Raw genomic sequence first — 27,204 nt, forward strand, 5'->3', positions numbered from 1 at the left:
GCCATGTTATGATATTATGGAGTTAATTTGGAAAAAAGTTCGGCGTTGTAATGACTGAATTTTCGGGTTTTTTTCTTGGCCAAACGTGATGAACAAAACGGAGCGATTTCTCCTACACAAATAATCTTTTTGGAAAAACTGAACATTTGCTATCTAACTGAGAGTCTCCTCATTGAAAACATCCGAAGTTCTTCAAAGGTAAATGATTTTATTTGAATGCTTTTCTTGTTTTTGTGAAAATGTTGCCTGCTGAATGCTAGGCTTAATGCTATGCTATCTATCAATACTCTTACACAAATGCTTGTGTAGCTATGGTTGAAAAGCATATTTTGAAAATCTGAGATGACAGTGTTGTTAACAAAAGGCTAAGCTTGTGAGCCAATATATTTATTTCATTTCATTTGCGATTTTCATGAATAGTTAACGTTGCATTATGGTAATGAGCTTGAGGCTATAATTACGCTCCCGGATACGGGATTGCTCGACGCAACAGGTTAAATCAGTTCTACCAAATTTCTATCAACATGTTAAATGTACAACCAGAGGGAAAACAATTCTAGATCACCTGTACTCCACACACAGAGGCATGTACAAAGCTCTCCCTCGCCCTCCATTTGGTAAATCCGACCAAAAATATATCCTCCTGATTCCTGCTTACAAGCAAAACTTAAAGCAGGAAGCACCAGTGACTCGGTCAATACTGTTTTGCTTTCACAGACTGGAACATGTTCCGGGATTATTCCGATGGCATTGAGGAGTACACCACATCAGTCACTGGCTTTATGAATAAGTGCATCGAGGACGTTGTCCCCACAGTGACTGTAATTTATTTATTTATTTATTTTATTTAACCTTTATTTAACCAGGTAGGCTAGTTGAGAACAAGTTCTCATTTGCAACTGCGACCTGGCCAAGATAAAGCAAAGCAGTGTGAACAGACAACACAGAGTTACACATGGAGTAAACAATTAACAAGTCAATAACACAGTAGAAAAAAAGAGAGTCTATATACATTGTGTGCAAAAGGCACGAGGAGGTAGGCGAATAATTAAAATTTAGCAGATTAACACTGGAGTGATAAATGATCAGATGGTCATGTACAGGTCGAGATATGTGTGCAAAAGAGCAGAAAAGTAAATAAATAAAAACTGTATGGGGATGAGGTAGGTAAAATTAGGTGGGCTATTTGCCGATAGACTATGTACAGCTGCAGCGATCGGTTAGCTGCTCAGATAGCAGATGTTTGAAATTGGTGAGGGAGATAAAAAGTCTCCAACTTCAGCGATTTTTGCAATTCGTTCCAGTCACAGGCGGCAGAGAACTGGAACGAAAGACGGCCAAATGAGGTGTTGGCTTAAGGGATGATCAGTGAGATACACCTGCTGGAGCGCGTGCCAAGGGTGGGTGTTGCCATCGTGACCAGTGAACTGAGATAAGGCGGAGCTTTACCTAGCATGGACTTGTAGATGACCTGGAGCCAGTGGGTCTGGCGACGAATATGCAGCAAGGGCCAGCCGACTAGAGCATACAGGTCGCAGTGGTGGGTGGTATAAGGTGCTTTACCAACAAAACGGATGGCACTGTGATAAACTGCATCCAGTTTGCCGAGTAGAGTGTTGGAAGCTATTGGAGATTGGAGATGTTTGATATGAGTCTGGAAGGAGAGTTTACAGTCTAGCCAGACACCTAGGTACTTATAGATGTCCACATATTCTAGGTCGGAAGCATCCAGGGTGGGGATGCTAGTCGGGCGTGCGGGTGCAGGCAGCGAACGGTTGAAAAGCATGCATTTGGTTTTACTAGCGTTTAAGAGCAGTTGGAGGCCACGGAAGGAGTGTTGTATGGCATTGAAGCTCATTTGGAGGTTAGATAGCACAGTGTCCAAGGACGGGCCGGAAGTATACAGAATGGTGTCGTCTGCGTAGAGGTGGATCAGGGAATCGCCCACAGCAAGAGCAACATCATTGATATATATAGAGAAAAGAGTCGGCCCGAGAATTGAACCCTGTGGCACCCCCATAGAGACTGCCAGAGGACCGGACAGCATGCCCTCCGATTTGACACACTGAACTCTGTCTGCAAAGTAGTTGGTGAACCAGGCAAGGCAGTCATCAGAAAAACCGAGGCTACTGAGTCTGCCGATAAGAATATGGTGATTGACAGAGTCGAAAGCCTTGGCAATATCGATGAAGATGGCTGCACAGTACTGTCTTTTATCGATGGCGGTTATGATATAGTTTAGTACCTTGAGCGTGGCTGAGGTGCACCCGTGACCGGCTCGGAAACCAGATTGCACAGCGGAGAAGGTACGGTGGGATTCGAGATGGTCAGTGACCTGTTTGTTGACTTGGCTTTCAAAGACCATAGATAGGCAGGGTAGGATGGATATAGGTCTGTAACAGTTTGGGTCCAGGGTGTCTCTCCCTTTTAAGAGGGGGATGACTGCGGCAGCTTTCCAATCCTTGGAGATCTCAGACGATATGAAAGATAGGTTGAACAGGCTGGTAATAGGGGTTGCGACAATGGCAGCGGATGGTTTCAGAAATAGAGGGTCCAGATTGTCAAGACCAGCTGATTTGTACGGGTCCAGGTTTTGCAGCTCTTTCAGAACATCTGCTATGTAAGTGCATACCCCGACCAGAAGCCATGGATTACAGGCAACATTCACACTGAGCTAAAGGGTAGAGTTGCCGCTTTCAAGGTATGGGACTCTAACCTGGAAGCTTAAAAGAAATCCTGCTATGCCCTGCGACAAACCATCAAACATGCAAAGCATCACAACAGGATTAAGATCGAATCATACTACACCAGCTCCGACGCTCGTCTTATGTGGCAGGGCTTGCAAACTATTACAGACTATAAAGGGAAGCACAGCCATGAACTGCCCAGTGACACGACCCTACCAGAACAGCTAAATCACTTCTATACTCGCTTCGAGGCAAGCAACACTGAGGCATGCATGAGAGCATCAGCTGTTCTGGACGACTGTGTGATCACGCTCTCTGTAGCCGACATGATTAAGACCTTTAAACAGGTCAATTTACACAAGGCTGTGAGGCCAGACGGATTACCAGGATGTGTGTTCCGGGCATGTGCTGACTGGCAGGTGTCTTCACTGACATTTTCAACATGTCCCTGATTGAGTCTGTAAAACCAACATGTTTCAAGCAGACCACCATAGTCCCTGTGCCCAAGAACACAAAAGCAACCTGCCTAAATGACTACAGACCCGTAGCACTCACGTCCGTAGCCATGAAGTGCTTTGAAAGGCTGGTAATGGCTCACATCAACATCATTATCCCAGAAACCATAGACCCACTCCAAGTTGCATACTGCCCAAACAGATCCTGCCCAAACAGATCCACAGATGATGCAATCTTGATTGCACTCCACACTGCCCTTTCCCACCTGGACAAAAGGAACACGTCATTGATCAGATGTAGGCCTGATCAACGACGAGACAGCCTATAGGGAGGAGGTCAGAGACCTGGCCGTGTGGTGCCAGGACAACAACCTTTCCCTCAACGTGATCACGACAAAGGAGATGATTGTGGACTACAGGAAAAAGAGGACCAAGCACGCCCCCATTCTCATCGACGGGGCTGCAGTGGAGCAGGTTGAGAGCTTCAGGTTCCTTGGTGTTCAAACCACCAACAAACTAACATGATCCAAGCACACCAAGACAGTTGTGAAGAGGGCACGACAAAACCTATTCCCCCTCAGGAGACTGAAAATATTTGGCATGGGTCCTCAGATCCTCAAAAGGTTCTTCAGCTGCACCATCGAGAGCATCCTGACTGGTTGAATCACTGCCTGGTATGGCAACTGCTCGGTCTCTGACCTCAAGGCACTACAGGGGGTAGTGTGAACGGCCCAGTACATCACTGGGGTCAAGTTTCCTGCCATCCAGGACCTCTATAGCAGGCGGTGTCAGAGGAAGGCCCTAAAAATTCTCAAAGACTCCAGCCACCCTAGTCATAGATTGTACTCTCTGCTACCGCACGGCAAACGGTACCGGAGTGCAAAGTCTAGGTCCAAGAGGCTTCTAAACAGCTTCTACCCCCAAGCCATAAGACTCCTGAACATCTAGTCAAATGGCCATCCAGACTATTTGCAGTGTCCCCCCCCCCCTCACACACACCCTCTTTACACCACTGCTACTCTCTGTTGTCTTCTATGCATAGTCACTTTAATAACTCTACCTGCATGTACATACTACCTCAAATAACCTATGCCCCCGCACATTGACTCTGTATCAGTACCCCCTGTACATAGTCTCGCTATTGTTATTTCACTGCTGCTCTTTAATTACTTGTTACTTTTATCTCTTATTCTTATCTGTATTTTTTTAAACTGCACTCTCGGTTCGGGGTCTACACCTGTTGTATTCAGCATTTCACTGTAAGGTCTACACCTGTTGTATTCAGCATTTCACTGTAAGGTCTACACCTGTTGTATTTGGTGCATGTGACTAATAGCATTTGATTTGATTTGAACTAGACAAAAACATCAAGAGGACCATGACATAACGTTCTAAGAACGTCCTAAAAACATTCTTGGGAACGTCCCTGGAACAAACCTGGAACAGCAAAAAAGTTGCAGTGGACCATGACTGTTTAAATTGAATTAATGTAAATTATGCATTTTAAAGTAAAGTATTCTCATTGATGTGATCACGTGAATTTCATGTTTTTTTTTCTCGTAACGGAACCACAGATCAACCAACATTATGGACTAAACGGTCAAATCCTGTTGCTACAGGATCATTTTTCTATGACAATACTGGATCCTACAATACATCTGTAGTTTCTTGTTTAGAGGTGCCCTATCATTTTGTACAGATTTTCCTGTGTGTGTACGGTCTCTCTAGGGTTTACATGGTAGCCATTCCTGCAGTGATCCAGGCAGGCTCAGAGGCCAAGCTTTGTGCCAGTCTTCTGCAGCCCAACGAGACCCTGGTCATGACCATATCTCTGATTGTTGATGAGCAGAGCAAAATTCTTCTCCAAGAGAGTTCTGACCAAGAGTTTCACCGCTGCTTCCAGTTTCAGGTCAGCCAGCACTGGTCGACATCCAGAACCATTCCAATAAGAGTATACAGTACTTCTTAGCTTTGTGATGCATCTCTTCATATTAGTGCAATGCTATCTTATTTGATGGGAAATATCAATGTGGTGGCCTACCAAAACTTTTCTGGGATTCAAGCTGAAATTTGACATAAAAAAGATGAACTACTACATTATTAACTACTAAAGAAAAAGCATTTTTAAAACACACTGATGAAAGGAGAAGTGATTGAATCTTCACAACCTTGACATTGTTGCAGCACGTTCTTACCAACTAAGCCACACTGGATGATATGTTATTGGTTCATTGTCTCACTGACAGGCCCCTCAGGTGGAGAGTGACGAAGTGCAAAACTTTAAGGTGGAGGTTCGAGGTGAAACATTTCTATCGACAGAGAGAAAGGTCATGATCAAACCCTACAGTCCGATGACATTCATCCAAACGGATAAACCAATCTACAACCCAGGACAAACAGGTAATTTGACACAGAGCCAGTACACAGTCTGCTGGACTGGTTTGCTCTGTCATCACATGTTGCTCCTAAAAGACATTTGAAACAGGACAGTAAAGGTGCAGATAACAAAGAAATCCACTGCAGGTTCACTCAGAATATGTAGACTGGAGATTGTACCAACATACCCCATGTTACAAGCTGTTCCTCTCCTGGACATTATCATTGGATATTGATAGTGTAAATATTTTCAGAAAAAACGCAGTGCAGTTTTCCCTTATCTGAATTGGGGTCTTAGTACCAAAGGTGAAAAAAATGATGTTTCTAAAACTCTCATTGAGCGCTTGTCTTTGTGTTTTTACAGTGCAGTTTAGAGTGATCACCTTGGATTCCAGTTTTAGCCCTGTCAATCAGCTGGTGGGGTGTTGAAAATGTGAAATATTGAAAACATTGATTTATTTGGTCTTCCTTTACAACAGTATCTCCACTATTTCGAACAAAAAGAGAGACACGAGGATCACAACATCATAATACTGTGCGATAGACATGGCAATCAGCTATTATGTAAAACTATGTACAGTGTTGTTCAACCAAATGGTTACAGTGGCCCCCTTATGGTTAAAGTGTCCACCCTGAGAATGGAAGCGTGGGGGTTCTTATACATCCCATTTGTATTTCATGACCAATAAGGCTTTGGGAATGGGAAATGTTTTGAACAACTATTGGACAAAATCCACATCTTTAGCTCATGTTATCTGTTTGATAAGGCTACACAAACAGTTGAGACATAGCACTCAATGCAAACATACTCTGCATGTCTGCAGAGGTAAGTAAACCTGTATGGGCTGATTTGAAGGTCCTCAAAAATGTACCACAGGACATGGGGTTTTTCATTCATACAGGTCAGATTGGAATGTATGAGAATGTTTTTCCTGAGATTGAGTTATTAATCTACTGAATTGACATTAAAGTCCCAGTGCTACTTGTGATGTTGAAGAGACAAAGACAATCACCTGCCTAGTTCATATAGTTGTATACATTTGCTAAATGCGGAATACACATTTCAGTTGAAGGCATTCAGTTGTACAACTGACTAGGTGTCCCCCTTTCCCTTTCTGTTGATTTTTGGGAATATGAGAGTTATTCATTAAACATTAGCCAATCTTTTGTCTTGCCCTTCACAGTACAACATTGTGTAACGTGATGTAAGACCCTTATTAGTCTGTCAATTTATGATGATTGTCACTAAATAATACAACACGATAAGACGATGACTCCACCAGCTAGGTAGGTCATCATTCATTTCCACATGGCAGTTACCAGAAGCCTCCATATCAGCTTTATGTGAACACATCTGGGCCACCTTCAGTAAGCAAACTTCAGAACATTGCAGATAGAATTGTCATGAATTGAACTGACGTGACTCCTTATTCTACATGTCAGACAGGCATGTTTGGCCTACATAACATGTTTGTTTCTGTCACGCCTTGGTCATAGTGTTTTGTGTTTTCGTTATATATTTGGTCAGGCCAGGGTGTGACATGGGTTTTGTGTTGTGTTTCGTATTGGGGTTTTATAGGATTTGGGATTGCGTATGATTAGGGGTGTGTCTAGTTAGGCTTGGCTGCCTGAGGCAGTTCTCAATCAGAGTCAGGTGATTCTCGTTGTCTCGGATTGGGAACCGTATTTAGGTAGCCTGGGTTTCACTTTGTATTTTGTGGGTGATTGTTCCTGTCTCAGTGTAGTGTTCACCAGATAGGCTGTAATAAGTTTTACGTTCCGTTTGTTGTTTTCGTCTTCATTAAAGAAACATGAGTAACCACCACGCTGCAGTTCGGTCCTCTCTTTCTACAAACGAAGAACGCCGTTACAGAATCACCCACCACACACGGACCGAGTGGCGTGGTAACAGGCAGCGACAGAATGAGCAGCGAAAGGAGGATGAATTATTCGGAGAAGGACCCTGGGATCAGCCGGGAGAATATCGGGACTATACGACGTGGGAAGAAATAGACAGGTGGGCGGTCGACCCAGAGAGAGTACCGGAGCCCGCCTGGGATTCGCTGGAGCAGTGCGAAGAGGGTTATAGGAGAATGGAGTTGGAGAAACAATCACGACGGCGCAGAGGGAAGCCCGAAAAGCAGCCCCAAAAATGTATTGGGGGGAGGCTCAGAGGGAGAGTGGCTGAGTCAGGAGTCAGACCTGAGCCAACTCACCTTGTTAATCGTCAGGAGCCAAGGAGGAGACCAGAACCAGAGCCGGTGTTAGAGGTGAGCGAAGCAGAGACTGTGAAGGAGTTAATGGGGAAAGTGGAGTGGAGAGTAATGAGGGAGTTGCTAGCTTGGTGCTATAGGTACAAAATTCGTCCGACGGAGCGAGTCGGGGATTTGATGGCACCTGGGGCAGCGCTCCATACTCGTCCTGAGGTGCGTGTTAGTCGGCTGGTGAGAATTGTGCCAGCCTCACGCACTAGGCCTCCTGTGTACCTACCTAGCCTTGCACGTCCTGTGCCAGTCCTGCTCTCAGGCTCTCCAGTACACCTTCACGGTCCAGTCCATCCTGTGCCACCTTCACACACCAGTCCTCCGGTGGCAGCTCCCCGCACCAGGCTTCCTGTGCGTGTCCTCGATCCAGTACCACCAGTTCCAGCACCACGCACCAGGCCTTCAGTGCGCCTCGCCTGTTTAGCGCAGCCAGAGCCTTCCTCCTCTACAGCGCTGCCGGAGCCTCCCGCCAGTTCAGCGCAGCCGGAGACTGTCTCCTCTCCTGCGCTGCCGGAGTCTCCCGCCTGTTCAGCGCTTCTAGAGCTTTCCTCCTCTGCAACGCTGCAGGAGCCTCCTGCCTGTTCGGAGCAGCCTGAGCTGCCAGTCTGCAGAGAGCTGTCAGTCTGCAAAGGGCTGTCAGTCTGCATGAAGCAGCCAGAGCAGTCAGTCTGCAAAGAGCTGCCAGTCTGCAGAGAGCTGTCAGTCTGCAAAGAGCTGCCAGTCTGCAGGGAGCTGTCAGTCTGCAAGGAGCTGTCAGTCTGCATGAAGCAGCCAGAGCTGTCAGTCTGCAAAGAGCTGCCAGTCTGAAAGGAGCCGTCAGTCTGCAAGGAGCTGTCAGTCTGCATGAAGCAGCCAGAGCTGCCAGTCTGCAAAGAGCTGCCAGTCTGCAAGGAGCTGCCAGTCTGCAAGGAGCTGTTAGCCTGCATGGAGCAGTCAGAGCTGTCAGTCTGCATAGAGCAGCTAGATCCGCCAGTCAGCCATGATCTTCTAGATCTGCCAGTCAACCAGTCTCTTCCAGATCTGCCAGTCAACCAGAACCTTCCAGATCTGCTAGTCAACCAGAATCTTCCAGATCTGCTAGTCAACCAGAATCTTCCAGATCTGCTAGTCAACCAGAATCTTCCAGATCTGCTAGTCAACCAGAATCTTCCAGATCTGCTAGTCAACCAGAATCTTCCAGATCTGCTAGTCAACCTGAATCTTCCAGATCCGCCAGCCAGCCAGGATCTACCGGAGCCTACTACCTACCTGAGCTTCATCTCAGTACTGGGCTTCCTCTCAGTACTGGGCTTTCTCTCAGTACTGGGCTTCCCCTCAGTCCCGAGCTGCCCCTCAGTCCCGAGCTGCCCCTCAGTGCCGAGCTGCCCCTCAGTCCCGAGCTGCCCTTCAGTCCCGAGCTGCCCCTCAGTCCCGAGCTGCCCCTCAGTCCCGAGCTGCCCCTCAGTCCCGAGCTGTCCCTCAGTCCCGAGCTTCTCCTCAGTTCTGTGGGATTCTGGGTGAGGACTATTAGGCCATGGTCGGCGGCGAGGGTGGATTATCCCAGGACGTGAAGGGGAGGAACTAGGACATTAAGGAAGTGGGGTCCACGTCCCGAGCCGGAGCCGCCACCATGGACAGACGCCCACCCGGACCCTCCCTATGGTTTTGAGGTGCGTCCGGGAGTCCGCACCTTAGGGGGGGGGGGGTGGTTCTGTCACGCCTTGGTCATAGTGTTTTGTGTTTTCGTTATATATTTGGTCAGGCCAGGGTGTGACATGGGTTTTGTGTTGTGTTTCGTATTGGGGTTTTATAGGATTTGGGATTGCGTATGATTAGGGGTGTGTCTTGTTAGGCTTGGCTGCCTGAGGCGGTTCTCAATCAGAGTCAGGTGATTCTCATTGTCTCGGATTGGGAACCGTATTTAGGTAGCCTGGGTTTCACTTTGTATTTTGTGGGTGATTGTTCCTGTCTCAGTGTAGTGTTCACCAGATAGGCTGTAATAAGTTTTATGTTCCGTTTGTTGTTTTCGTCTTCATTAAAGAAACATGAGTAACCACCACGCTGCATTTCTGTCCTCTCTTTCTACAAACGAAGAACGCCGTTACAGTATCTGAACAGTCCACAAGGTTGTGCCCTGCTCAATGTGTCTCTTGTTCTATGAATAAACAGAATGTGCATCAGAACAGGATTGGACAGTGGGTCAGTACTTAATCCAGTGGCATCATTCTGCAGCTTTCGAGTAAAGAAGACCACACCCATGGAAAACGTCACCGAACTTGTCAGTTCCCGTCCTCCTTGGTCATGACTGCCCACTCTTCCATGGGTTGTGGACCAATACGGAGAAGCATGAGAGGGGCGACAAGAGAAGAGGAGCTCACAGCACCGCATGGGCCTGGCACATAACCTGGTTTCCCGCCATAAACTCCGGGGGGAAAAAGTAAACCACATGGGGCGACTAGACGGTCTACTAGGGCAACAGGAGGTGCAAAGGCTTGTGGACAAAGTGGCAGTTATTGATCGGAAGAGGCTACAGGATGAGGGTGAGTTACGTTTCCCATATTTTGCCATACATAACGGCCTATTATATTGGGTATGTAGGAGAAGGGAGGGGGAGTTTGAACTATTGGTAGTACGGAGGTCATATCAAGACACTGTGCTGCACTTGGCCCTCTCCCATGTCTTGGGGGACATTTAGGATGGGAGAAAACGGCTGAGCGGGTACTCACCCTGTTCTACTGGCCGGGGGTGACCAGAGACTTAGCCAAATATTGCAGGTCATGCGACAGGTGTCAATGTATGGCCCCCAGGGCCCATTTTCGCAATCCCCTGGTATCTCTTCCCATTATAGAAACCCCATTCAAAGCTATTGCCATGGACCTAGTGGGGCCACTGCCACGGTCAGCCAGAGGACACAATACATCCTCGTAGTAATGTAATAAAGTAATAAATAATAATAATAATAAGTAATGTAATAAGTAATAAAGTTAAATGTTAACTTAAATGTAGTAGTGGACTACGCGACCAAATATCCCGAGGCTATTCCATTACGCACCATGGCGACAAAAGGCATAGCCAAGGAGCTGGTTATGTTTTTGCGAGTAGGATTACCCTCAACTATTTTAACAGATCAAGGCACTCCCTTCATGTCCCGGCTCATGAATGACCTACAGTTGAAGTCGGAAGTTTATATACACTGAGCCAAATACATTTAAACTCAGTTTCTCACAATTCCTGACATTTAATCCACGTAAAAATTCCCTGTCTTAGGTCAGTTAGGATCACCACTTTATTTTAAGAATGTGAAATGTCAGAATAATGGTAGAGAGAATAATTTATTTCAGCTTTTATTTCTTTCATCACATTCCCATCACATTTTAGGCCTCCTTGCGCACACATGCTTTTTCAGTTCTGCCCACAAATTTTCTATAATATTGAGGTCAGGGCTTTGTGATAGCAACTCCAATACCTTGACTTTGTAGTCCTTAAGCCATTTTGCCACAACTTTGGAAGGATGCTTGGGGTCATTGTCCATTTGGAAGACCCATTTGCGATCAAGCTTTAACTTCCTGACTGATGTCTTGAGGTGTTGCTTCAATATATTCCTCATGTTGCCATCTATTTTGTGAAGTGCACCAGTCCGTCCTGTAGCAAAGCACCCCCATAACATGATGCTGCCACGCCTGTGCTTCACGGTTGGGATGGTGTTCTTCGGCTTGCAAGCCTCCCCCTTTTTCCTCCAAACATAACAATGGTCATTATGGCCAAACAGTTATATTTTCATTTATTCAGACCAGAGGACATTTCTCCAAAAAGTACAATCTTTGTCCCCATGTGCAGTTGCAAACCTTAGTCTGGTTTTATTATGGCTGTTTTGGACCAGTGGCTTCTTCCTTGCTGAGTGGCCTTTCAGGTTATGTCGATATACCAATAGTGGATATAGATAGTGGATATAGATACTTTTGTACGCGTTTCCTCCAGCATCTTCACAAGGTACTTTGCTGTTGTTCTGGGATTGATTTGCACTTTTCGCACCAAAGTACGTTCATCTCTAGGAGACAGAACGAGTCTCCTTCCTGAGCAGTATGACGGCTGCGTGTTCCCATGGTGTTTATACTTGCGTGCTATTGATTGTACAGATGAACTTGGTACCTTCAGGTGTTTGGAAATTGCTCCCAAGGAAGAACCAGACTTGTGGAGGTCTACAATCTGTTTTCGGGGGTCTTGGCTGATTTATTTTTATTTCCCCATGATGTCAAGCAAAGAGACACTGAGATTGAAGGTAGGCCTTGAAATACATCCACAGGTACACCTCCAATTGACACAAATGTTGTCAATTAGCCTATCAGAAGCTTCTAAAGCCATGACATCATTTTCTGGAATTTTCCAAGCTGTTTAAAGGCACTGTCAACTTAGTGTATGTAGACTTCCGACCCACTGGAATTGTGATACAGTGAATTAGAAGTGAAATAATCTGTCTGTAAACATTTGTTGGAAAAATTACTTGTGTCATGCACAAAGTAGATGTCCTAACCAACTTGCCAAAACTATAGTTTGTTGACAAGAAATTCGTGGAGTGGTTGAAAAACGAGTTTTAATGACTCCAACCTAAGTGTTTGTAAACTTCTGACTTCAACTGTATGTAAGCTATACAGTGTATAGCAGATTAGAATGAGTGTTTATCACCCCCAGACAGACGGACTGTGCGAGAGGCGGAATAAAACACCATGAGCATGTTAAGATGTGTTGTGGATAAGGATGGGAAAAATTGGGACATGCTGTTGCCCCACCTTATGTTTGCCCTGCGCCAAGTTCCTCAAGCCTCTACCAGGTTCTCCCCCTTCGAGTTGTTGTACGGGCGACCATGCAGAGGCATTTTGGATTTAGCAAAAGAAGCCTGGGAGAACCAACCAATTCCCTACCGCTCGTTCATTGAGCACGTAGTCCTAATGTAGAATAGGGTAGTATTATATGTAGTAAATGTGTTATGTAGTAAATACTACAGTAATGTCCACAAAAACACAACAGTTTTTATACCACAGAATTTAATTAGCATTTACCCTGCCACCCTTAAGTGAGAAACCTACCATATAATTGTGTTCCCTACAGGTTATAGTTCAGAGCTTCTGCTCTTCACTATAACCTATCTGTTCAGACCCCAGTCCTACCGACCTACAGGTTATGGAATATTTGCTCTTGTTGTATTTCTCCCGTAGGTTTCCTAGCCTGCTACCGTATCTTACGGCAAAAAAAGAGCTTCTGGATATCAGGACAGCGATCACTCACCTCGGATTAGACAAAGATTTTTTCTTCAACAAGCAGGAAGCACAGGACATTCTCCAAACATCTGACAAGGCCAACATCCCCGTTATTTGCAAGAGGAGGAGACGCAGGTATAGAGGACACAGAGCGGGATCCCTCGTGAGGACCCGCAGGAGGCGAGTGGGAAAGCTGCAGTTACCGTCAATATTACTCGCCAAAGTGCAATCATTGGACAATAAATTAGACGAGGTACGATCACGAATGTCCTACCAACGGGACATCATAAACTGTAATATCCTATGTTTCACGGAATCGTGGCTGAATGACGACATGGATATTCAAGTAGCGGGATATACGCTGCACCGGCAAGATAGAACAGCACACTCCGTAAGATGGGAGGGGTGGCGGTTTGTTCATATTTGTAAACAACAGCTGGTGCACGAAATCTAAGGAAGTCTAGATTTTGCTTGCCTGAAGTGGAGTATATTGTGATAAATTGCAGGCCACACTACCTGCCTAGAGAGTTTTCAGCTACACTTTTCATGGCTGTTTATTTACCATCACAGACAGATGCTGGCACTAAGACCGCACTCAGCCAGCTATATAAGGAAAAAAGCAAACAGGAAACTACTCACCCAGAGGAGGCGCTCCTACCGACCTACAGGTTATGGAAAATTTGCTCTTGTTGTATTTCTCCCGTAGGTTTCCTGAAGGAGAAAGCCTCCACTTTTATATGTTGTGATAATTGCGTTGTTAGCTCTATAAGCAGTTAGTTCGTATGCCTTGACACTGTGATAGGCCGAGACAATAAGAAATCAATTCAACCACACCTTCGTTTGATCACAAAACTGGAGAGCACCCTCTGTCCAGTGAAGTCCACAAAGCATATTGCATGTAACAAACAGTTGAATGATCAAGCAACTTAATGTTTCTGACATTTTCGGACTACTAAACAACTATTGATTTAGAATCAGAGTTACAGCAAGTCACAAAGAAAACAGGAGCTGCCTCCACTATTCCAGCACCACTTCAACATCATCAAATCACCTCTGCTTAATCTCATACAATGACCAATCAAATAAACCAAAAAGCGATTTAGTCCAATCAACGTAAGGTAAATATTAAGGTAAATATGATGTGGCTGTCCATGGTTCCCGATTTCTGTCTTTGTGTGTGCTCCGGGGGGTCAGGGGGTCTCCTGCACTGGACTCAGACCTCCTCAGAGACCTCAGCCTCCCTGGCAGTGGAGATCAGCTCCTACGTTCTGCTAGCTTCCCTCAGTGCCTCCCCTCTGTTATTGCCACTGACCTGGGCTAGTCACTCTAGTAACTGATCAATGTAAACATCTACCCTTTCTGTAAATGGGGTATTTTCTTTCATTTTGAACTGATTTACCTGTGATCTGTTGGAGTGTAGCCCTCCAGGCCCTGGCTCTCTACTACACCAGGGTGTTCAGTAGAGAGGGCACCAGCACAGTGACAGTACAGTCTCCCAGTGGGGGACAGCACCTCTTCAATGTGAACCAAAACAACAAGCTTCTTTACCAAGAAAGGGCGCTGCAGGACACAGAATGGAAGTGAAGGGCAGTGCTTGTGCCTCAGTGCACATCAATGAAAACACATCTCTCCTCCCAATCCAGTTGTGTATATATTACTGTGAATTTCAAACATAAAGATATTTTCTGGCTTGATTTCTAGTTTATGAAATGGTTATTGTTTTTCTATCTTATAAAATGGTTATTTTTAGGCAACCTTGTTCCCCTGACTACTTCTTCCCTCTTTCCCAGGTGGCGCTCCACTACAACATCCCTACTCCTACTGACAGCACAACGCTCAGCATCCAGGTGAAGACAGAGGTGGACTGCAACAGCAACTCTTTGAGACCCAGAGTCACGCTGAACCTCGAGTCTCAGTAAGAATGAATGACACATTTACAGAAGCATTCTTTCCATACGTTTATTTATGTCACTACAAAGTGTTATTATGGAACATGTCTAACAGAATGGACTTGACCCAAATCACTTGGCTTCATTATGCCTCTGTAGATTATTTCACTTCTAATTTGTAGCTAGGCTTGGATCAGTAATAAAACAGATCTGGTCTTTTTATGGCGAAAATTATCAAAGTATCCATTCATTTGATTATTACAAGCTCTTGTCAAAATCTAACCTTGATGTCAGGGGCCTCTTTTCTTTCACAGATATCATGGAAAGGAGCTGACCAACCAATATGATTATAGTGGATTTGAAAATGCTGTCTGGGTTTGCTCCAGACACAGAGACTGTGAGTTTTATTTTGATAACATACGTTTATGGTGTTACCTGTGACCTTTTCCATGTAGCTTTTGCCTCTTTCATCTGTGAACCTTTCTGAAACTGAACGTTTTTGTCCATGCAATATGAATAATCAGTGAACGGCTTGTCTTCAAAGCTGAGGAGTTCACTTCTAGTGGATCGTGTTGATACTAAAGATGACCATGTTGTAACATACTTGACAGGGGTGAGACCAAAACCACCCGTCAGTTTGAAACAGTGTACATAGTACTCGCAATGGAATTAATTTGAAATAATATATACAGTACCAGTCAAAGGTTTGGACACACCTACTCATTCCAGGGTTTTTCTTTATTTTTACATTTTCTACATTGTAGAATAATAGTGAAGACATCAAAACTATGAAATAACACATATGGAATAATGTGGTAACCAAAAAAACAAATTTGAGATTCTTCAATGTAGCCACCCTTTGCCTTGATAACAGTTCAGAGGAGACTGTGAATCAGTCCTTCATGGTTGAATTGCTGCAAAGAAACCACTAGTAAAGGACACCACTAAGAAGAGACTTGCTTGAGCCAAGAAACACCAGCAATGGATATTAGACCCGTGGAAATCTGTCCTTTGGTCTGATGAGTCCAAATTTGAGATTTTTGTTTCCAACCGCCATGTCTTTGTGAGACGCAGAGTAGGTGAATGGATGATCTCTGCATGTGTGGTTCCCACCGTGAAGCATGGAGGAGGAGGTGTGATGGTAAGGGGGTACTTTGCTTGTGACACTGTCTGATTTATTTAGAATTCAAGGCACACTTAACTAGCATGGCTACCACAGCATTATGCAGCGATACGGCATCCCATCTGACATCAAAACTACGAAATAGCACATGAAAACATGTAGCAACCAAAAATGTGTTTAACAAAATATTTTTTTGATTCTTCAAAGTAGCCACCCTTTGCCTTGACAGTTTTGCACACACTTGGCATTCTCTTAACCAGCTTCACCTGGAATTCCTGTCCAAAAGAGTGCAGGCTCAGGAGACAAGGTGAATAGTAAAAGGCATTGTGTAAGACAGTGGGTCTCATCCTGGGGTACTAGTACCCATGGGGGTACCTGGCCTATCCACAGGGGGTACTTGGGAAAACTCATGGGCAGTGCAATATGTGATTGGGGGTACAGTAAACAAAAAAGGTTGAGAACCACTGTGCTAGACCACAACAAAGGGTAAAAAAACTATCCCTTCTGAAACAAATTATTGCAGCTCTGAATCTTAACAAATACAATGTGCTGTTAATCGGTGTTGCCAAATATACAAAGGTGTGTGGGCCAATGCTCTTTCTCAATTTTGCAGGTTCTCATCTTTTTTCTTCCTCCATCTGTAATCATCATGGCCCCCTGTAGTTCTCATCTTTTTTCTTCATCCATCTGTAATCATCATGGACCCCCTGTAGTTCTCATCTTTTTTCTTTCTCCATCTGTAATCATCATGGCCCCCTGTAGTTCTCATCTTTTTTCTTCCTCCATCTGTTATCATCGTGGACCCCTGTAGTAATAATAAAGGCGTGGTTCTCTTTTATTTCTCATCAGGGAATGGGATCCAGGAAATCCACTCACTCTAAATTCCATCAACAAGGGGATGTGTCCTGTACTGATCAAACCCATAATGAGTCCTGGCTATAATCTCCATTATGAATTTATCCTAATAATTTATTGAGCTAATGGTGTGGACAAGGCATGGAAAGATGTAGTCGAAAACACAAATCCATTTAGAGAAAGAGTAACAGAACAATCGAGAACACAAACATATACACCCACAAAACAGATATTATAGAGCCCTGTTGTTGACAACACAGCTCACGAAACATATCAAAACTTATACTGAGAATTATGGACATATGAGTACACTGTGAAAAACAGTACTTTTGAAGAGCAGCAAGACTCTTCATGACCTAACAATGGGGAAATTAAAAACGTCCTTGTTATGGGTTAACAAGTGTACCTGCTGAGCTGATATCAAGAAAGAGTATTCAATCACACTCCACTTTAGATGTCAATACAATACATCCTGTTTTTTGCTCAGAGAAGATGCAACTCATGCCCACTTGATTGGACAGTAGCTCTTTAAACCCCCCCCTCCCCCCTCCCAACTCCTCTTATTTTTCCTCCTGCTCTCTTCATTTGTGCCCTGCCCAGCCTACAACAGTGATTCTCAGATTTCTGTGCTCTTATATTGCCATTGCTGAAGCAACATCGAAGACAACCCTGAAATACAGTCAACAGTGACAACGGTAAGATAAGACATTTCCCTCTTGAAATATTGCATGGAAATAAACCTGTTGAATGGAGGAACTATCTTGGAAACACTCCAGCCATATTCTAAACAATACAAAATGTTGGCATGTACTCTTTGGGATCATAATACTATGGAAAACATGCTTTTCAGAGATGCTGTAGAAGTAATAAATACAACTCATGGATATCTATATCTATTTCAATTTTAAAATACTCAAATGGGCAAAGACATGGAGATGGTAACAAGCTTCCCTGTTAACAAGCTTCCCAGCTCTGGTCATTTTTTTAACAACATATTTTACAGTTTCTAGTGCCTTTTGACTTCCTGTCTATTTAATCCCGATTAGATAAACAATGGCAGGAATTATTGAATGATTGAAGACCAATGGATAAGAATATCACACCCAATTCAGTGGTTACTGTTTTTAAGGGTAAAAGGAAATCAACTGTATTCTAACCAAAAGTTATTTTGGAACAATGATGTCGATTTTCAAAAGAAAGGAACACTGTTGCCTCTTGCAAAACAATAAGTGTGTTTTCAAAACATAGTTCCCTTCTCAAAACACAAATACATTAATCGAAATTATTATACCGTCAAAATTGCTAATACATTCATCAAAAGAACACAACTGCCTGCAAAAAGATTAATGCAACCATACTTATCTCGGCGCAGACAAAACAGAAAGTTAGTCTGTCTTTAAAGATCCATGTAGATCAATATATTTTCTTGGCAGTCACTAAATCGTGATGATCAAAAATTGGGACTTAAACTATCCAAAAGTTCAGAATTATGGGCAGTTACTCTCCTTTTATGCATATTTCACCAAACAATTTCAGGACTAGTAACCGAAAGGTTGCAAGATCAAATCCCTGAGCTGACAAGGTAAAAATCTGTTGTTCTGCCCCTGAACAAGGCAGAATTTGTTCTTAACTGACTTGCCTAGTTAAATAAAGCTGAAATAAAAAATCTCATATTATTCCTGATTAATAAAAATAAGCACATTGTGTGCAGGATTCATTCATTGGTATCATCACAATACAATTCCATGTATTCAGTACATAGCCTGGTTTGTTCATAGCTTTGTAGACTTTCAATTTGCGCACAAAAACACAATCCACAAAAGAAATAGGAAAGGTGAATCCCAGTAGATTGGTGGCACCTTAATTGGGGAGGACGGTCTTGTGGTCATGGCTGGAGTGGTGTCAAATACATCAAACACATGGTTTGATATAATTTCATCTGCACCGTTCCAGCCATTATTATGAGCTGTTCTCTCCTCAGTAGCCTCCACTAAGGTGAATACAATGGAGAAACGTATATGCCTCAATCTACACTCAAATAATGGAAGGTCACAATGTTGGAGAGTATAACCTAGGAGTAACCAAAAGTTATGCAGAAGTAACCCAACTTCATTCTCTGCATGTCCGCAATATTGTAAAATATCATACATTGCTGTTCTGCTATAGATACATTTCAACAGAGATCCAAAAATGATTTGTACGCGATTGAGAAGATTTGTAAGACTAGGACAGCTGTAGTCAATGTTGGATACGGTAATGCATTGTTGACCCAACCACCATGTAGGCTCATGAGGGACACTCAATCACCTGTGGACTACCCGTCTGGTCTACTGCAACTCACTGTTGGCTGGGTTCCCCTCTTGTGCCATCAAACCAATGCAACAACCTTCCCAAGTTCTCTCATGCCACCCCGCTCCTCTGCACACTCCACTGGATTCAAGTCAGTGAATCACATCCACTACAAGACCATGGTGCTTACCTATGGAACAGAAAGAGAAACTGTCCCTCCCTTCAGGCTATGCTCAAACCCTTCATTCCAACCCAAGCACTCCGTTCTGCCACCTCAGGTATCTTGGCCCTCCCACCCCTAAAGGAGGGCAGATCCCGCTCAGCCCAGTCCAAGCTCTTCTCTGTCCTGTCACCCCGATGTTGGAACCAGCTTCCCCCTGAAGCTAGGACAGCAGAGTCTCTGCCCATCTTTCAAAAACATCTGAAACCCTACCTCTTCAAACAGTATCTTAAATAATTCTCCTCACCCCACCCCTCCCCCTTCTAGTTCTAACTCTACTGATAGCTAAAAAAAAAAGTACTTTCTATGCCTGTGATTTGTTGTTGTCCCACCTAACAATCTTAAGATGAATGCACTGTAAGTCACTCTGGATAATAGCGTCTGCTAAATGACTAAAATGTAAACGATAGATATTCATAGTTATTCATTATAGTCAGGATTATGGGGATAGCTTCAATTTGTTTTCAACGTTGTGATGGGTGGAAATGTTCAGACCTATTCAATTGTTTCAGAGTTCAGATCTACAGAAAGTTCCTAGAGGTGAGGCTCGAGTTGTAATTCAGAACCAGTGTGTTTTATCTCCCACAGAGCAACACTGGGGCGTCGGGAACATGTTCCTCTTTTCCACAACACTTCTCTTCCTGTTTCTGGGTGGGTAAGCTAGGAAGCTGCAGACCAGTGCTGCACGCACAACAAGCTCATAAATCAGGAGAATCCCTGTAATCAAATCTGTCTGCTGATTGAATTACCTCGCTAGATGCATGTTGGACTTTGTCATGCTTTTCTTTTTTCTCCACTTGTTAAATTCATATAAAGACATTATTTCATATGAAGATACATACGTTCTCTTTGCATGACATTTATACCTGTGTGGGGGCTATTAGAAATGTCAGGCTTACACATGCACACTATAACAAGTCATGTGATAAAGCACTGTTTATGTTACATTCTCTTAAAGGGACATTACACTTTCAAATCAAAGTTTGGAGGTCTGAAAACGTCTGACAAAGTAGTCTAATGTCAAGACGAAACCATTTCCCACAACATTGGCTGAGTGTTGATCCACCTATATGCCTCCACCCTAAGTGAGTGGAAAAGATAGGCACTGAATAAAACCAGAGAATTAGATGGTGCTTATCTTTTCCATTCATTTGGGATTGAGGCATTTAGCTGGATCTACACAACAGATGGTCTAGGTTGTTGACGTGGAGTACCAGTCAAACGTTTGGATTTGTTTTTACTGATTTTATTTTACAATTTTCTACATTACAATAATAGTGAAAACGTCTTCAAAGCTAAGGAGTTCACTTATAGTGGATTGTGTTGATACTAAAGATGACCATGTTTTAACGTACTTGACAGGGGTGAGACCAAAACCACCCGTCAGTTTGAAACAGTGTACATAGTACTCGCAATGGAATGAATTTGAAATAATATATACAGTACCAGTCAAAGGTTTGGACACACCTACTCATTCCAGGGTGTTTCTTTATTTTGACATCTTCTACATTGTAGAATAGTAGTGAAGACGACATCAAAACTAAACTGTCCCTTTTTCAGGACCCTTTCTTTCAAAGCTAATTCGTAAAAATCCAAATAACTTCACAGATCTTCATTGTAAAGGGTTTGAACACTGTTTACCATGCTTGTTCAATGAACCATAAACAATTAACCTGTTAGTCCTATAGGGGCAGTATTTCATTTTTGGATAAAAAGACGTGCCCGTTTTAAGCGCAATATTTTGTCACGAAAAGATGCTCGAATATGCTTGGAATTGATAGCTTTGGAAAGAAGACAGTCTTACGTTTCCAGAAATGCAAAGATTTTCACTGTGAGTCCCTTAGAACAAATGTTTCGGGCAAAACCCAGATGTATGACCGACCAGGAAATGCACAGGATTTCTGAGGCTACGTTTTTCATGATCGCCTTATATGGCTGTGAATGCGACAGGAATGAACGGACTCTTTCTCTTGTTTCCCCAAGGTCTCTGCAGCATTGTGACGTATTTGTAGGCATATCATTGGAAGATTGACCATAAGAGACTACATTTACCAGGTGTCCCGCTAGGTGTCTGCGTGGCAATTGGTGCACAAAAGTCAGGTCCCGGTATTTTTCCATTCAAATCTCAGAACAAACCAGGCTACAAGGACGGTGCTTTCAATGGAGAGAAATATGACAAACCACCTTCAGGATTGATTCAAACAACGTTTTCCATGTTTCAGTCGATATTATGGAGTTAATTCGGAAAAAAGTTCGACATGTAGGTGACTGAATTTTCGGTTAGTTTCGGTAGCCATATGCATAGTAACAAAAGGGAACGATGTGTCCTACACAAGAATCTTTCAGGAAAAACTGGACATCTGCTATGTAACTGAGAGTCTCCTCATTGAAACATCTGAAGTTCTTCAAAGGTAAATTATTTTATTTGATTCCTTGGCTGGTTTTTGTGAATATGTTGCGTGCTAAATGCTAATGCTAACGCTAAGCTAGCTATCACCACTCTTACACAAATTAGTGATTTTCTCTGGTTCTAAAGCATATTTTGAAAATCTGAGACGACAGGATTGTTAAGAAAAGGATAAGCTTGAGAACAGGCATATTTATTTCGTTTCATTTGCGATTTTTAAAAATCGCTAACGTTGCGTTATGCTAATGAGTTGAGGCTGTAGTAACGATACCGCATGCGGGATGGGGCGGACTAAGAGGTTAATGAACTGTCACGGCCGATGCTGGAAGAAGACCAAGGTGCAGCGTGGTGAGTGTACATTTTCCTTTAAAAAAAAAAAACTAAAGAAACAACCGTGAAGTTTACAGTGCTATAGTGCCACTAACAAAGATAACTTCCCACACTGAAAGGAGGGAAAGTGCTACCTAAGTATGGTTCCCAATCAGAGACAACGATAGACAGCTGTCCCTGATTGAGAACCATACCCGGCCAAAACAACAAGAAACATAGAAAACAAAACGTAGAATGCCCACCCCAAATCACACACGGACCAAACCAAATAGAGACATAAAAAGGCTCTCTAAGGTCAGGGCGTGACAGTACCCCCACCCCCCATCAAAGATGCGGACTCCGGCCGCAAAACCTGAACCTATAGGGGAGGGTCTGGGTGGGCATCTAGCCGCAGTGGCGGCTCAGGTGTGGTACGCAGACGCCGCTCCATCTCTGGCTCACCCCACTTTGGTGGCACCTCTGGTGCGGGGACCCTCGTCGCCGACCCTGGACTGGGGACCCTCGTTGCGGGCCCCGGACTGGGGACCGTCGCTGGAGACTCCGGACTGGGGACCGTCGCTGGAGACTCCGGACTGGGGACCGTCGCTGGAGACTCCGGACTGGGGACCGTCGCTGGAGACTCCGGACTGGGGACCGTCGCTGGAGACTCCGGACTGGGGACCGTCGCTGCAGGCTCCGGACTGGAGACCGTCACTGGAGGCTCCGGACTGGAGACCGTCGCTGGAGGCTCCGGACTGGAGGCCGTCGCTGGAGGCTCCGGACTGGAGGCCGTCGCTGGAGGCTTCTTGCCATGAATCATCACTGGAGGCTTCGTGCCATGGATCACCACTGGAGGCTTCGTGCCATGGATTATCACTGGAGGCTTCTTGCCATGGATCATCACTGGAGGCTTTGTGCCATGGATCATCACTGGAGGCTTAGTGCCATGGATCTTCACTGGAGGCTTCGTGCCATGGATCATCACTGGAGGCTTCGGACTGGAGGGACACACAGAAGGCCTGGCTCTGGGAGCAGGCACAGGACTCACCAGGCTAGGAAGACATACAGGAGGCCTGGTTCTGGGAGCGGGCACAGGATACACTGGGCCGTGTAGGCGCACTGGAGGTCTCGAGTGTAGAGCCTGCACAACCCGTCCTGGCTGGATGGTTACTTTGGCCCGGCACGTGCGGGGCGCAGGCACAGAACACACTGGAGACACAGTGCACAGAGCCGGTGCAGGATATCCTGGGCCGTAGAGACGTACTGGCGGCCAGATGCGCTGAGCCGACACCCTCCGACCTGGCTGGATGCCCACTCTAGCCCGGCCGATTCGGGGAGCTGGAAGGTAGCGCACCGGGCTGTGAACGCACACTGGATACACCGTGTGCTCCACCGCATAACAGGGTCCCTGCTCATCTGCGTGAACGTGCCTTAGGCATGCTGCAAGGAGGCATGAGGACTGCAGATGTAGCCAGGGCAATAAATTGCAATGTCCGTGCTGTGAGATGCCTAAGACAGCGCTACAGGGAGACAGGATGGACAGCTGATCATCCTCGCAGTGGCAAACCACGTGTAACAACACCTGCACAGGATTGGTACATCCGAACATCACACATGCGGGACAGGTACAGGATGGCAACAACAACTGCCCGAGTTACACCAGGAACGCACAATCCCTCCATCAGTGCTCAGACTGTCTGCAATAGTCCTCACCAGACATCCCCGGCAACAATGTCGCCTATGGGCACAAACCCACCGTCAGGGGTGACAGGACTGGCAAAAAGTGCTCTTCACTGGCGAGTCGCGGTTTTGTCTCACTAGGGGGGAAAGGTCGGATTTGCGTTTATTGTCGAAGGAATGAGCGTTACACCGAGGCCTGTACTCTTGAGCGGGATTGATTTGGAGGTGGAGGGTCCGTCATGGTCTGAGGCGGTGTGTAACAGCATAATCGGACTGAGCTTGTTGTCATTGGAGGCAATCTCAATGCTGTGTGTTACAGGGAAGACATCCTCCTCCCTCATGTGGTACCCTTCCTGCAGACTCATCCTGACATGACCCTCCAGCATGACAATGCCACCAGCCATACTGCTCGTTCTGTGCATGATTTCCTGCAAGACAGGAATGTCAGTGTTCTGACATGGCCAGCGAAGAGCCGGGATCTCAATCCCATTGAGCACATCTGGGAACTGTTGGATCGGAGGGTGAGGGCTAGGGCCATTCCCCCCCAGAAATGTCCAGAAACTTGCAGGTGCCTGGTTGGAAGAGTGGGGTAACATCTCACAGCAAAAACTGGCAAATCTGGTGTAGTCCATGAGAAGGAGATGCACTGCAGTACTTAATGCAGCTGGTGGCCATACAAAATACTGACTGTTACTTTTGATTTTGATCCCCCCGTTGTTCAGGGACATATTATTCTATTTCTATTTCAGTTTATGTCTCAGTTGTTGAATCTTGTTATGTTCATACAAATATTTACACGTTAAGTTTGCTGAAAATAAACGCAGTTGACAGTGAGAGGACGTTTCTTTTTTTGCTGAGTTTGTGAAATAATAAATATGGAATCATGTAATAACAAAACAAGTATTAACCAAATCAAAATATATTTTAGATTCTTCATAGTAGCAAGGAAAGAATTTCCAGAAATTAACATTGAACAAGGCATACCTGTTAATTGAAATGCATTCCAGGTGACTATCTTGCGAAGCTGGTTAAGAGAATGCCAAGAGTGTGCAAAGCTGTCATCAAGGCAAAGGGTGGCTACTTTCAAAGTGTTTAACACTTTTTTGGTTACTCCATGATTCCATATGTGTTATTTCATAGTTTTGATGTCTTCACTATTATTCTACAATGTATAAAATAGTAAAAATAAAGAAAAAACATTGAATGAGTAGGTGTGTCCAAACTTTTTACTGGTACTGTATGTATCTCAACATTAGTCTACTTTTGAGGTCTAAAAACATTGGACAAACTTTCCTTTATGAGTGAAATGTCCCTTTAACCTTTTACTGTATCAATACATGGAGTTGTTATTAAAACCAAAAGCAGTATTGTAAGTATTTGTATGTCTTGTACTTTCAGTCACCTGTTCACCAGAGAAGAAAGGCGATTTTGGAAAACTTAATGCCTGTATCACTGAAAACAACAGCCTCATGTTGGAATGCGAGTACCCACCATGTCCAGAGTCACCGTCCTTTGATTGTGACTTCCTCACCACAGAGGACGGGGTCCTGTTGGGGAGCTCTTACAAAAACTTTCAGATGACAAATTACTCAACCTTTCACATTACAGCAAAAGGTCGGTGTCAGCTTATTCTCATTGGCCATGCCCTAACTCATTCCAACGAGACAAAGAGTTATAACTGTACTTTGATACGGAGAGGTAGAGAAGAGAGGAAGAACATCACTATAAACTACATGAACCCCCACAAAAAACGTGAGTATCAATCAAAAAAATAGACATATACAGGTGAAATTACTTATTGACCTACAGGTAACCGCCAAAATAATGGAAACACTTGAGTAAATGAGTGATACAAAGTATATTGAACACAGGTGCTTCCAAACAGGTGTGGTTTCTGAGTTAATTAAGCAATTATCATCCCATCATGCTTAGGGTCATGTATAAACTTTCTGCACAGGACATTATTTTGGCTACCATGGCTATGGGATAGCAATGCCCCCATCCACAGGGTATGAGTGGTCACTGAATGGTTTGATGAGCATGAAAACGATGTCAGCAATATGCCATGGCCGTCCGAGTCATCAGCTCTCAACCCAATTGGACACCTATGGGAGATTCTGGAGTGGCACCTGAGACAGCGTTTTCCACCACCACCAACAAAATACCAAATTATGGAATTTCTCATGGAAGAATGGTGTCACATCCCTCCAATAGAGTTCCAAACACTTACAGAATCTATGCCAAGGTGCATTAAATCTGTTCTGGCTCGTGATGACCGAATGCCCTCAAGACACTAATAGGTTGGTGTTTCCTTTATTTTGGCAGTTACCTGTATATGCCTTTTGAAGCAATGCCAGCTACGTTATGACATTGTATAATAAGACACAAATGTATGTCAGTGGATTAAATAAAAACGCTGTTCCAGTCTTATGGACAAAGTTCATAAGATCTCTATTTCAAATATATTTCTGAAATCTAGCATGACCTGCATGCATTCCTATGTATTGTCAAAAGGCACATATGACTGAGGAAAGTTGCAATGCAGCCCTAAAAGCTTGATGAAATTAGGTGGATAAAAACAAACGAGTGGAAAAAACACAAATGTCCACTATATAACATGAGCACAGATGAGGCCCACTGCTGAAGAGAGAACTCATTCTGACAATATTCATCAAGTGGATGACTTTGTACATGTTAATGAACACAATAACCTTCCTCTCCCCAGAACACATCAAACCTTGCTCTACCATGGGGTGGATGTTGCATCAAGCTCCCACCCTGCTATGGCCTGTGGTATTCATGTCACTATGGAAGATCCTCTCCTGAATGCACAACCCACCCTGACAAGCTGAAGCTCAACTCTGTCTGAATTAGGCTACTCTGTACCATTCATGACATGACAAATAAAAATGAAATATAAATATTTAGCCTTCCTGTGGCCTAATTTAAAATAAAACAATCTCATTTGCACGTCACATCAATGATATTATGTCACAGTGTGGGACTGTGGGTTAATTAACCTTGTCGGAGTGGGCGTCCTGATTGTAGTTTATGAGCTAGGCAGGCTACTGCCTGGGAAGGTCTCCCACTCAGAAGTACAAGATGGGGAGGGGGGTAGGTTGACCTCAGGTCTCCCCACTGGAAGCCCGAGGTAGGGGGAGCGGGGGAATCTATCAAATAGCGCACCTCTAACTTTGTACAGTACTAATGCAATTAGTAAAATCACTAACACTACGAAATGCTACCAAATAAACCACAATTCTTTCATAATACTGTGAATATATAGATTCGCAAACATATTGCTGCATTTTTTTCTGGTTTGTGCGAAATGGTTAAGAATAATATAAAACCAGTCTGCACACCACCAAGGTGAATTGGTTTAGTCATGACTCTTGGTTGACAGTGTTGGTGGATGG

The 27,204-nt window shown here is 44.3% G+C and overlaps 1 protein-coding gene and 1 long non-coding RNA gene across 2 annotated transcripts; both read left to right on the forward strand.

Annotated features, from left to right (window-relative positions):
• The first annotated feature begins 4,851 nt into the window (after positions 1 to 4,851).
• On the forward strand, positions 4,852 to 8,378 carry LOC115141259 (alpha-2-macroglobulin). Its single transcript, XM_029680011.2, has 4 exons — positions 4,852 to 5,051; positions 5,389 to 5,542; positions 5,883 to 5,935; positions 8,181 to 8,378. The coding sequence occupies exons 1-4, from the start codon at positions 4,878 to 4,880 to the stop codon at positions 8,376 to 8,378; spliced, it is 579 nt and encodes a 192-aa protein (XP_029535871.2). The 5' UTR covers positions 4,852 to 4,877.
• Positions 8,379 to 17,446: 9,068 nt separating this feature from the next.
• On the forward strand, positions 17,447 to 26,716 carry LOC115141720 (uncharacterized). The gene is made up of 4 exons (XR_003865397.2): positions 17,447 to 17,578; positions 19,981 to 20,043; positions 25,187 to 25,540; positions 26,514 to 26,716. It is a non-coding gene; the product is annotated as an uncharacterized LOC115141720 (long non-coding RNA).
• The last annotated feature ends 488 nt before the right edge of the window (positions 26,717 to 27,204 follow it).

This window comes from Oncorhynchus nerka, linkage group LG14 (genome assembly GCF_034236695.1).
Source record: "Oncorhynchus nerka isolate Pitt River linkage group LG14, Oner_Uvic_2.0, whole genome shotgun sequence".
In the NCBI taxonomy this organism is placed as follows: domain Eukaryota; kingdom Metazoa; phylum Chordata; class Actinopteri; order Salmoniformes; family Salmonidae; genus Oncorhynchus; species Oncorhynchus nerka.